Source organism: Vigna umbellata, chromosome 10 (assembly GCF_029865625.1).
Source record: "Vigna umbellata cultivar VRB3 chromosome 10, Vumbellata_1.0, whole genome shotgun sequence".
NCBI lineage: Eukaryota > Viridiplantae > Streptophyta > Magnoliopsida > Fabales > Fabaceae > Vigna > Vigna umbellata.
The window spans coordinates 16868262-16881515 of record NC_142174.1 but is presented as its reverse complement, the minus strand read 5'-3'; the positions used below and the strand labels follow the sequence as shown (position 1 = coordinate 16881515).

At 34.8% G+C, this 13254-nt stretch overlaps 2 protein-coding genes across 2 annotated transcripts; one reads left to right on the top strand and one right to left on the bottom strand.

The window, feature by feature from the left end:
* The first annotated feature begins 644 nt into the window (after nucleotides 1-644).
* LOC148192062 (GDP-mannose 4,6 dehydratase 1) lies at nucleotides 645-2735 on the top strand. Its single transcript, XM_088100135.1, has 2 exons — nucleotides 645-1952; nucleotides 2417-2735. Exon 1 carries the CDS (start codon nucleotides 804-806, stop codon nucleotides 1905-1907), a length of 1104 nt encoding a protein of 367 aa, XP_087956261.1. The 5' UTR covers nucleotides 645-803; the 3' UTR covers nucleotides 1908-1952; nucleotides 2417-2735.
* A 2766-nt stretch (nucleotides 2736-5501) lies between these two features.
* Nucleotides 5502-12525, bottom strand: LOC124837255 (uncharacterized). Its single transcript, XM_088101091.1, has 6 exons — nucleotides 12321-12525; nucleotides 12135-12218; nucleotides 11944-12028; nucleotides 10800-10888; nucleotides 6476-6587; nucleotides 5502-6279 (listed from the first exon to the last, which is right to left on the bottom strand). The coding sequence occupies exons 1-6, from the start codon at nucleotides 12354-12356 to the stop codon at nucleotides 6059-6061; spliced, it is 627 nt and encodes a 208-aa protein (XP_087957217.1). The 5' UTR covers nucleotides 12357-12525; the 3' UTR covers nucleotides 5502-6058.
* Nucleotides 12526-13254: the final 729 nt, after the last annotated feature.

Genomic DNA, 13254 nt, shown 5'->3' with positions numbered 1-13254 from the left:
TATGCTAATATATAATAGTGAAATGAAAAAAAAATTATATTAATTTTTTACTTGTTCAGGTGTATTTTTTGGAACTTTTTTAAATATTTAAGAAAATCATTAATTATAATTAGTTTATTTATGACTACCGAAAATATATGTATTTTAATTTTTTTATGATAATGAAAAATAGTAAATTATTATTACAGTTATGAAATTAAATATAAATATTTTTATAATTTTATTTATTTTATAGGTAGTTCTATAATCAGAAAACAATTAAATTTAACAAATATGAAATTGAAAAAACGGTTAAATTTAAAAAAAGATAAAATAATTATTTTAATTTAAAAAAATATCTAAAAGATAAATTTGAAATAAAAATATAGATTTAAAATTTTAAAAATTATATGAAATATTTTTAAAGTTAATTTAGTCTAGTGAATGAAATAATTTTAAACCAATAGAAAGTAATTTTAATAAATAAAATAAAATTTGAATTTTATTTTTGGTGTAATTATTTTAGAAAAACTGATTTAAGTATAGATGTGATTCAGTGTAATGCAGTGAAAAGGGTGAGAGTGGTAAATAAAGGAAAATGGGTAGAAAAGAGTAGTAAAATGAAATGAGAAAGTGTATGGAAGGGAAGGAGAAGATATTGAAAAGTAAAAGAGAGTAAATGGAATAGAATAGAGAAATAGCGATAGGGTCAGTCAGAAATTGTGAATCCCAGTTAGAAGATTTGTGTTCTGAGCTGTATAAATTCAGGCACAGAAGCCTCTGTTTTTTCATTCATTCATTCATCTGTTCTCTCATACTCTGCAATGGAGAAAGCCAACGCTGTCGGATCCGGATCTGCCACCAACGGGGAGGTGCCTCCGCCGCGGAAAGTGGCATTGATCACCGGAATCACGGGACAGGACGGGTCTTACCTCACGGAATTTCTTCTTAACAAGGGCTACGAGGTGCACGGTCTGATCCGTCGCTCCTCCAACTTCAACACGCAGCGTATCGATCACATATACGTAGATCCCCACAACGCCCACAAGGCGCACATGAAGCTCCACTACGCAGATCTCTCTGACGCCTCCTCGCTCCGCCGCTGGCTTGACACCATCCTTCCCGACGAGGTCTACAACCTCGCCGCCCAGTCTCACGTTGCCGTCTCCTTCGAGATCCCTGACTACACCGCGGACGTCGTCGCCACCGGCGCCCTCCGCCTTCTTGAGGCCGTCCGCTCCCACATCGCCGCCTCTGGCCGCTCCCACATCCGCTACTACCAGGCCGGGTCCTCCGAGATGTTTGGGTCCACCCCGCCGCCGCAGTCTGAAACCACCCCCTTCCACCCACGCTCCCCCTACGCGGCCTCCAAATGCGCTGCGCACTGGTACACTGTGAACTACCGTGAGGCCTATGGACTCTACGCCTGCAATGGCATTCTTTTCAACCACGAGTCCCCTCGCCGCGGCGAGAATTTTGTGACGCGCAAGATCACGCGGGCCGTGGGCCGGATCAAGGTCGGTCTCCAAAACAAGCTCTTTTTGGGGAACCTTCAGGCCTCCAGGGATTGGGGCTTCGCTGGGGACTATGTTGAGGCCATGTGGCTGATGCTGCAGCAGGAGAAGCCCGATGATTATGTTGTCGCCACCGAAGAGTCCCACACCGTTGAGGAGTTCTTGGAAGTGGCTTTCGGCTATGTGGGACTCAATTGGAGGGATCATGTGGTGATTGACAAGAGGTACTTCCGTCCCTCTGAGGTTGACAACCTCAAAGGGGACGCCTCCAAGGCCAAGAAGGTGCTTGGTTGGAAACCTAGAGTGGGGTTTGAGCAACTCGTTAAGATGATGGTTGACCAGGACATCGAGATGGCTAAGAAGGAGAAGGTTCTTGTTGATGCTGGCTACATTGATGCTCAGCAACAGCCTTGAATCTTCGTCTTCCAATTTCTCTTGTTTAGATTTCTCGGAGAGGGGGTAAACTGTTTTAATTTTGAAGTATAATGTTGTTCTTTTAATCATTCATCATACCGGAGACAGTTTAATTTATGAGCAAATTATGTTTTCCTGTTGCAATTTGTATTTCATAGTTGTGCCTTTCTCAGATTTTTATTTTTCTTTTGTAAGCCAGCTGAATCATTCAATTAAAGCTTTATACATCTATATCCATTATCTTGCACAAGCCATTATGCTGAGTTATTCCGATTGTTCTTGTTTTTTCACTTTTCTTCCTTTGTCTGTACATTCCCCTGCTGAGATACCTGAGATAGCTTATTCGTTCCAGATCATGATTCTGCAGGACCTGTGTCCTTTCTATAAAGTGTTTGACAAGAGGGTTATATTGTTCTTAAGATTTCCCTATAGATATGTCTGCAAACAAGGTACTATAGAGTGACCATGAGTAAGGAGAGTGATACTATCTTTTTTTTTTGTTACTTTAGGTTCAGAGGTTGTTTTCAAATTGCACAAGGTTTTGGAGTTTGGTGTTCAAGAATTTGTCGAGGATTTCCTTAATGGATGGAGTCTTGAAGATGCAATTTGCAGTCTTTACAGAGACGAATGTAGCGGATGGAAGTACTGTGTAATTGCATTAATGTCAGGAAGTGTAGGCGTGATTTGTCCTAAAACTCTACATTTTGCCTTCCAACTAGTTGTTATTTCAACACAATTTTCTACCCATATAAAAGTGTACAAAATTAAAGAACCCAGTTAAAACATAATAATTTACCAAATAAATGTACTAGTGAAAATTTTTCAAAAGGGCCTGATTTGGATGGAGACTTTGATTGTTACGCCTTCACCAGTAAATTAGAATATGTTGAGTTTGCAATGGTTGTATAACTATTCTTTTCTAAGAGGGAAATTTAACTTTAATTTGATACAATGTATCGAACAAGTTAAAACAAAAAGTGTAATTTAAGAAATTGGTTTGAAATGAAAAAGAATAAGACATAATTTAAATTAATCAATATGGATATAACTCTTAAGTATTGGGTTTTTGAACATGAATATGATATAAAAATATGAAGGTTTAATAGCCAATTTAGTCCCCACTTTGGTTAAAAAATCTCAATTTAGTCCCTCGTTATAAAAGTGTTTTACATTAGTCCTAACTTTTAAAATAGTGGGTCAGATTGGTCCCTTTCGTTAAATATAAGTTAACGAAATTAATGGATGATGATGTGACACAGCTTAAAGCTGATGTGTTAGATTGGTCCCTCGTTAGCTTTAAGTTGTGTCACATCATCATCCATTAATTTTGTTAACTTATATTTAACAGAAAGGACCAATCTGACCCACTATTTTAAAAGTTAGGACTAATTCAAAACACTTTTATAACGAGGGACTAAATTGAGATTTTTCAACCAAAGTGAGGACTAAATTGGCTATTAAAAATAATCAAGATTCGTAGTTATACTACAGAAAAAAAAAGTATCATTACTGGTTACTCTATATTTATCATGGATAACCGGTGGCAGAAGCAAGTTACACTTTTATCTTGGTTTTTTATACTCCCTACGAATTGCACAAAAAGAAAGATTTAACATTTATTTTCCCAGATGATTTCTATATTTTTCTGTAAAATTTTTTCATTATAGATGAAGTATATGATAAAATTTTAACATTATGCATTTTGTTAAATCGATAATTGTTACCGATTTTTAACATTTGAGCTAATAACTTTTTATTTAAAGTATTATATAATTTAAATACAAAGGATAAAGATTATTTTTTAATAGGTACCAATAAGCGCATGAAAGTAAATAAAAATCCATTTTAATTAAAATAAAAAATATAATGAATAAATTTGTTGTATTGTGTTATATCTCTCATACGTTGTTTATCAATACATTTAATTCATCAAACATTTAATTTGTTCTATTGTGGCTGTCTTCTTTCCCCTCCACCCCTGTCGTATATGATTAGAAACTTTGTTTGTTTGTTTCTTCAGTGTCATACTTGTATCCTCAATTCCCTTTTTTATCACCTGTTTCCAGTTTTGCAACAGAAATAGATATCTTCATGATGAAAATAACAAGAGTTTCCATTAAGAACTCAAGTACATCATCAAACAGTAATGTCAAGTGCATAAAACTTTTAGATAGCATCATTGCTGAAACAGCTTTCTAGTTTCTTAAAAACTAAATCCAAATAATAGAAAGTTTAATCGGTATAGTGTCTTGTTTTTCTTTCTGTTTTCTTTTTCCATAATTGACAATAAACCCCAAACATTGAAGTTGAATGCTTCTGAAAGTGCACAGGAACTGAGACAAATCATGGAAACCATAATAACAATGATCACCGCAAAACTGCCCAAAAGAAGATTATTTTTAACAACCAATTTTCCTTAGTTCAGAAGCCCTTGAAGACCTTTGTACAAAAATCAAGTGCCTTCGGTTCCAGCATTGCTACGTCTTTGGGAAACGGTTGTGTTGATATAAATTTCTAATGTAATTCAATTTTATAAAACAGTGTATAAGATAATTTATTTGTGGTTGATATAAAAGCCTCATCGCTCTGTTCTTCAAGGACGTGTGTGAAAGTTTTGTTCATGAAGTATGGATTGGTGGTGCCAATTTCGGGAACTGAGTTCAAATTTAAATTCTGCATCATTAGTATTGATCTGGGAATAATTCTACGATCTTACGAGTGTAATGTAGGACTTCTAACCGACATGTGCATTTTCGTTGCAGATTGTGATTTGGTTGGTGATTCCAGCGAGCAGAAACGCAAGAACTGATCATGCCAACAATACTCTTGATCTTTTTGTTCTTATTCAATATTTTCCTAGGTTGTTTCTTATCTTTCATTTGAACCAGCGTATTCACGACAGCAAAATTGAATTATCCACAAAGAAGAAGAACCACTGAATTCATGTTCTTCCTCAACAGAGGCCTAATTGACAAATACCGTGCTTCAAAATAATGCACCAATCAAACCAAGGATCATCACCGAACTCAGTTGCAATAGAATCCACGCCAAATTCAGTAACGCTATACACCAGCAGCTCCTACATCGCCTGATTGATTCTGGATGTTCCAGAAAGGACTCGAGTCTGATTTCTTTTTTAAGGCTTTGTAATGTGCTAAATTTGTACTTTTGTCTGCAACCATAATGATTTGATTCGTTTCATTGCATTTTTCAGTCGAGTTTTCCTTTGGAGTTCCAAATCTGTCGAATGTTAGGTATTTGTACCGAATAAATTTGGTTAGATCAATCAATTTCACTGATCCAAACCATAATGCCGGTGTCATTGGCAAATTGCACGCGGATCTAAACACAATATCTGTTGAAAATGAGATATGAATGAAAACTGAAAGTCTGGGAAGAAAGAGTGAAAAAAAGAGTAAAAGGTTTTTTCACACTGACATGTGGATAATTCACATGTACTTCGACGTCGTCATATTATTATTGGATGTATTTGAATCAATTTTATTTGAAGTTAAATTAAATTTTGGTAATATTAATTTAACAGTGCAATTAAAAAGTATTCAAATTGGTTATATTTACAAATTACAAAATACGCATCGCATAATGTTTGGGGACTCTTCATTAAAACTTGTGTACTGTAACAAAAGGATTAACATCTTTATTTGACATCTGACATAATTTGAAGATGACAAAATATATCTTTAGTTGACATCAATAAAGACATTGGCAACATGTCGCACAATTACACGATCACGTGCTTAATTTATACTGAAATTGTCACCGTTGTCGAAAAGTCGAAACAACCACGTTAAGAGACCCAACAAAAAATGACAAATGTTAATCACTTTAGATCCGATCACGTATTTGTTATCTCGTCCTTTCAATTATTTGCCTCCAATTAGCAACCAAAGAAAAATGTGCGTGTCGGTGACGGACATCGTAGCTCCCATAGAAGCATCAAAACATGGCTGGGTTGCTATGGTAGCCATGATTTGGTCCCAATTAAAGCGAAGTTTCATGCCCTCCAAAACATGGCCCCATAAAAAAATTAGTCTATCACGTGAATGTGATCCAACCGTTCTTCGGAATCTCGAGCACCTCAAATTCGATAAGAATGTAGGAAGCTTCTCAAAATATGAGCAAAAATCAAACTATTCTTCGGCAGAAGGTGGATTTATTTTAGGAACTGTCGGCAAAGTAGACGAACTTGAGCCGGTTTTTTGGTCAGCCGTAGCAATAGAAAAAGGTTTGATAGATGACCGGAGAGATTCTGAGCCCTCTGTTTCAATCCTCTTGCACAATGCATCGCAATTACTGATCACCTCAGTCAACCTTCCTTTCAGCTCTCCAATTTCCACCTGCAAGGCATGGACTGCAACATATAGAGTTAACAATGTTCACAAACAAATGAATTAAGATTTTGACTTCATGATCCTTGAAAAGGATGAAAGAGGGAATTCCCTTTCAATGCAGCAGATTATGAAAACAAGTCTAACAGTATCAGTCTCTCCCTATAATATGAGAATCCTAGTGTTCCAAATATTGTTCAAACTGTGTCAGATAATTACCTCCGGATAGATGCTGCGAAGCACTCTTCATTGTAGATTTTGAATGATTATATCGCTGAAGAAGTTTGATTGCCAAAGCATCTGCAACTTCTATTTTGTTTTCTATATCCTCCTGCAAAAATTGCTACCATCTTCATGGCATGTACAGAAATACAAGAGACAACAATGTCGAGCCATCAATGCAAATATTGGTACTATCTAATAAAATAACATAAATAAACTACCAATATTATTGAAGGGTTCATCATGATAGGAACTATTCTCGTATTGAATTAAATGAGGCCACTAAATTGCCTTTTCATTTTAGAAATAGATTGAGTAGTTTATCACCAAATACGGAAGTTCCAGCATTTTCATTTTTGCTGTGTACAATCAATTAATTAAAACAATAATGAAATTAGCTTCACGATTCCAAATCTTCACCTGAAAAATTAAATTAATAGTCTGATGAATATCTTTTTTACAATCACTCAATACCAACATTTACATACTGAAATAGTCAGAAGATTCCAAAATAAACTTTCGTAGCATGGAAGGGGGAAATAGACCAGCTTAATTGTTATCCATAAGGTAGAAAGTATATGTTTGAAGGCAACTCTTCTCATGTCACCATATGTTTAATAAATACTCACCAGTCACAAATTGAAAAGAGAATGACAGAACATACCAACTTTCATTAAAATTGGTGTCGTAATTGTAACAAATCATCATTACTATTATATAGCAAATAATTGTATTGCTGAAATGTGCTGCCAACACATCAAAATGAAATTCCTTGTATGAACTTTGTTAACACTACAAGGATTCTGTATTTGTTGACATACAATTCTGACCAACTGACATAAATTCAAGAATATGCTACATACACCTCCCCTCCATTAAATTTTTCTTTGAATTTCACATTCTAAATAACAATTTTAAGTTAATTTCTTGTTACCAGTTAGCTCAACGGTGATGACACAACTATTAAAGACAAATGTCTTCTCCATGTGATGGTCACAACTGGTGCCACAACACTGCTTAGTCTAATTGGCAAATACAATTCATTTTATTATATCTAATAAGTATTGGTCAACTATATTTTATTTATTTAACAAATAAAAAACCAGCTATGTTTATCATATATATGTGTGTGTGTGTGTATCAAAATCTTAACTGAAACCATTAAGAATATTTTAGCCTTTTAATGATAAATTTAACACCACATATCCTTCTATTAATAGAATATACATGTTTGAGGTCTTGAAATGGAGGGAATAAAAGGGTGGGTTTCAGTATGGGTAAAGGGGTGTGTGTAAATCACATGACATTGAATTATATACGTGCAAGGAAAAAGTTTCCCTTGTGTATGAGAGGGTAAAGGTGGGTTTGGTAGAGCGGGTGTATGTAATTCACTTGAAATTGAATTATACTTGTGCAAAAAAAACGTTTCCTCTAACGGAAAAGGGAAAGGGTGGGTTTTTCTAAGATTTGTATGTATGCATTAGTAGATGAATACGGTTATGAAGTGGATTTGAAGTCTAACTCAATCTTATAAGATCTGTTTGTAAGTTGAGGTTTGCACTCACTTATATATTGTAAATTGACTTTATCTCTAATCGATGTGGAACTTCCAACACACACTCCTATATATACATCTCGAGCGTGGGACTAGACATTAATAGGTGGTATGATAAAAATCCGATAGTGGATAGAATGATATGCTCAACAAACACAAATCTCTCTAGGATAGCCTAATTCATGGTTTTGATACCATATTAAGAAGTGAATTTTAAGCCTAACTCAACCCTACAAATCCTTACAAAACTGGCTTGTAAGGTGAGGTTTGCACTCACTTATATACTATAAATTGACCTTATCTCTAATCGATGTGGGACATCCAACACATCTCCCTCACGCCGAGGTATATACATCTTGAGCGTGGGATTAGACATTAATGGATAGTCCGATAGCGACCTAATAGTAGGTGGAATAATATGCTCAATAAACACCAAATCTTGCTAGGATAGGCTCTAACCCAGCTCTGATACCATGTTAAGAAGTGGATTTTAAGCCTAACTCAATCCCACAAAATGAGCTTGTAAGGTGAGGTTTCCATCCACTTATAAACTATGAAATCGCCTTATCTCTAAATGATGTAGAACATCCAACCAATGTTGTCAAACTCGAGGATTGTAAGAGAAACAGAAAGGGAATGAAAACTTGTAACTCAAGGATCATAACTCGACTCGTAAGAGTTATAAGTAAATAAAAAATTATATTCATAAATTGGTTGTCCCATCTATGATCGATGATTTTCCAAAGAGGAGTATAGCTATGCAATATAAAAATAAATAAATTTATCTCCAAAAACAAAGTCTATTATTAGAAAATGAAATATTAGTGTAAGCAAATTAGCTATTGTCACCTCTTGCTAACTCCATTGAAAATACTTTCTATCTTCTCTTTAGCAATATCCATTTCTTTATAGATAAATCCCATGGCTGGTTTCTTATATGAATCCACCATGCACAACACCTTAATCAAAGGAAGAACACCCATCAGGCAATTCAAAATATTTTTCCAAAATTCCTTATCCAATATCAAATTTTCCACAAACCCACCATCTCTAGTCTTTACCATTTGATTAGATTGTCACTCCTTTGATGTGAACATCCTAATTAGTGAGCCTTTATTCTCATTCAAGCATCCCAAAGTCAGTGGAAAAGTGAGTATGGGTAGGTCTTATCAAATTTATCCCTTTAGTAAATTTGTGCAACAAAGAAATAAGACTCGATCTTGAATAGATGTAGGTTGTGATTTTCTTACCATTGGTTATTGTTGTATCATGATGAAGTGGAATTTTCTTCTCTAAATCTTCTAACATCAAATCAATGCAGTGGGATACAAAAGGTGTCTGTTCTTCACTTGGTTTTTTTCTAGCATATAATCACCCATACCACCATCCCCTTCAAATTCTTTGAATATTGATTTTTTAATCAGATTTTTCTGCAACACAGAAACCACACCCAACATTAATATTTTTACATCTTTCAGAACAGCAATAGATGCTCATCCTTTGAGGTTCCTGCTAAATGATGCTTGAGTCGATAAATTCTACCCGTCAATAACTTTTCACAGTATTTACATTTTACATTTCTTGCTTTCCCATCAAAAGAAACACAATGACTCCATGCTGGTTCAGTCCTTACTCCAATTCCACTTCTTCTTCCACTTGATGTCATTTGTTTCTTCTTCAAATTGAAAATAAAAAGAGGCGACGTGGAGAGAAAAAAAACAGGGGTAGTACCTAAAAGTCACAGGGAAGAGTGGCGATGCAATGAGGACGATGAACAAGCATCAATGACGAGGCATTGGCAACAGGTGAAGCTTCGTGCATATTGTATGAGTTTCTGTTTGTAAGGTTGCAAAATTGTTTCTGTTTTTGAGGTGAAAAAAAAGTTAACCAAACCTAAAAGAAAAGGAGGGAAAAAAGTTGGGTTTTGGACTGAACTGAGTCTGTTTTTTACTAAAACATGGAGCAGGTCTGTTTTAATAAAACATGGTGTCGTCAAACCCTAATTCCATTTTTTCTCCTTTTGAACCTATCTTCAACATCACCATGGAAGATCGATCCTCCGATCTAGCGAAAGAACTCAAAAGATCGCTCCAATCCGGCAAACTTTTGATCTAGCATCCTATTTAGCTCGCATGGGTTGTGAAAACTCGCAGGTTCGTTCGAGTTTGTGAGTAAGATCGCGATTTTGACAACATTCCTTCCAACTCACCCCCTCATGTCGAGGTATATACATCTTGAGCATAGGACTAGACACTAATGGGTGGCCCAATAACGGTTTGATAGCGGCTCGATAGCGGATAAAATAATATGCACAACAAATAACAAATTTTGCTAAGATAGACTCTAACCTGACTCTGATACCATGTTAAAAAGTAGATTTTAAGCCTAACTCAACTCTACAACACCGGCTCATAAGGTGAGGTTTATATACTATGAAATCACCTTATTTCTAAACGATGTAAGACTTCCAACATACCCTCCTCACACCGAAGTATATACATCTCGAGCGTTGGAATAGACATTAATGGATGACTTCATAGAGGCCTAATAGCAGGTGGAACAATATGCCTAACAAATAACAAATCTCACTATGATAGACTCTAACCTAGCTTTGATACCATGTTAAGAAGTAAATTTTAAGTCTAACTCAACTCCACAAAATCGACTTATAAAGTGAGGTTTGCACTCACTTATTACTATAGTCTTATCTCTAGTCGATGTGAGACTTTCAATAAATTCAATAGACTATTCTTGTATTAAGAATACCTGTCTTTTGGTTATCTCTTGGGCCTTTTTCTCCTGCCAATCACGGTACATTGAGAAGAGCTCCAATAGAACCTTGGGATTCACTGTACCTATTTCAAACATGAAAAAGAGAGAAACTAAGCAATTGGCCACAACAAAACTACTAGTATTAAATGCAAATGCCATTATACAACAAAGTGATTTATGCTCTCAACTCTTGTTTGAGACCTATATGATAGGGGAACCTAAAGAAAAAGCTTTAACAGAAAAAGAGATTCCTTAAACTCTCAAATACATGCAGATGTAGACTTCACACATTAGTGCAGTAAGAATAATAAAAGAACCCTTGATAATATTATAGGTCAATGGGTTGAGCATAACATGCCAATACCCAAACCCAAGACAAATCGGTGAACTAGAACACGGAAGTTTTATGTGGGTACAGATGTGGTGCCTAAGTGAATCATCATGACTTTTGGGACAATTGATCTGGCTGGCTGTTAGGGAATGCTTGCACAGGCACAGCTATGCGGCGTTCTATAATAGATGTCACAGGGCATGGCCAGAGCATTAAGGGTTTTTCTAATTTCGGGAATTAGGATCTTGTTGCTGTAAACAGAAGGCTAATTCCTACAGTTATGAGGCCTTCTTAAAGTGGTAACCCAGGGAAATCATTCTGTTGGAGGGGATTTCATCTTAATGCTACAAACAAAACCAATCAGAAACCTTTTGAAAATGTCGAAGACATTACCCATGTAATCCCTAACTAATTAATAGCTTGAATTAGGAGAAAAAGTTCATGAAAACTGCCAATATGCTAATCTACTTTTAAGAACAAATCAATTACAGGAGAAGCTATCCAGCATGTGTGTTGAAATCACAACCAATAAAAGCATAAGCTGGGGACCGGATAGAACTCTGCATTTTCATTTTTATGTAAAAATAGCCACACACACAAAAATATTATATCGTAAACTAAAGATGGCTTGAGCCAGGCAGGGCAATTACATCTTAGTAATCACAGTCGGAAAAGAATATCTACCAAAAGGATCAGGATTTTAGATGCATAAAATAGATTATTTAGGCCAATAACCCCTCTGTTCAATTCTATTGGGAGTATAAGAAACAAAAGAATCCTTATCCATTAAACCTTAGAAATCAGCACCTGAAAACGAAGACGACGAAGGCTTCCTCACCAAAATATCAGTTAAAGTACCCTCTGTTGGGGGAGAGGTCAATATCGGTGGTGTCTGCACCAAACCAATTAAGGGAATAATAACCAAATAAAACAATCAACAAAAAAGAAAAAACCTCACAACAAAGACTTGTTTCCTTATATCAAAGAAAATTACATACAATTTTGAGAGATTTAAGGCGCTCCAAAATAGGGTCAGAAGCTTCCGATCGCTCCGTTATGGTGGTGATTCTGTCATCAGGCGTCTATGGCAATAACAAATCAATAGTGTTCAGTGAACAAGGGCACAGCTAACAGTTTTATTCATTTTGAACCAAAAAAGAAAAAAGGAAAAGAGGAATTGAAACCTGTCCGCTTGAGAGAGTAGATTCTGAAGCGCCCATGTATGGCAATGTGGTGCAGGACCGTAGCTCAAAAATTAATATCTAAATCGAAACTCTCACTCGCGTAGCGAATTTGGGGAAGGGAAACAGTACTCTAACGAATTCGCGTTCAACGAACACGTTCAAAGACAACAACCACCTTTGATGGTATCGCACGTTACCGTAAGCTTAAGTCCTGAAGATAAAAGTAGAAAATTAAAAAGCTCTTCCACAAGGTAATGTTCTATATTTAAAATTAAATAAAAAAGTTTATTCCTTCGTTAATTTTTTGTATTAATTTTTAAAAAAAATTCATTTTCATTCAACTTGCTACAAAAATATAATAAACTTATTTTAAGAATTAATTTAAAACAAAATAAAAAGATAAGAAATTTGCAGAATCTATTAAAAATGAACATGAGATATTAAAAGGATAACAAATTTAAAAAAATTGTTAAATAAAATAATATTTTGTATTCTTGGTTTTAAATATTTATTGATTTTATTGCTTAGTGTACATATAGACTATTCAAGTATTAATTAATTATTTATTTAAATAAAGTTTTTCTATAATTTATCACTTATCATATACCATAGTATTTTATAACATGATATTTACCTTTCACTTTATCTATCAAAGGTTTAAAAGTTTATAGATACACAAAAACACTGAATAAAATATACATATATTTACAATAATATATTTTTTATTTTCTTATACAAAGCTTCTATTTTTATTTTTTTTACTTTTAGGAAACAAATTATCTTCCAGAATTGGGAAGACTAAGCTCAAATATAATGATATAATCTTTTTGGTAAGAAAAATTATTAAATTTTGTTAAGAATTTTACTTAACACCGATTATTAATTGTTGTTTAAAGCAAATATTTTCGAGATAACCTTCAGAATGATTTCTTTG

Bases quoted from the DNA above. Each gene is read 5' to 3' on its own strand.
- LOC148192062 (XM_088100135.1), top strand. From the start codon at position 804: ATGGAGAAAGCCAACGCTGTCGGATCCGGATCTGCCACCAACGGGGAG.
- LOC124837255 (XM_088101091.1), bottom strand. From the start codon at position 12,356: ATGGGCGCTTCAGAATCTACTCTCTCAAGCGGACAG. The intron at 12,219-12,320 runs GTTTCAATTCCT...TTATTGCCATAG, and splicing joins CTACTCTCTCAAGCGGACAG to ACGCCTGATGACAGAATCAC. The intron at 6,280-6,475 runs GTAATTATCTGA...TATATGTTGCAG, and splicing joins TTCGCAGCATCTATCCGGAG to TCCATGCCTTGCAGGTGGAA.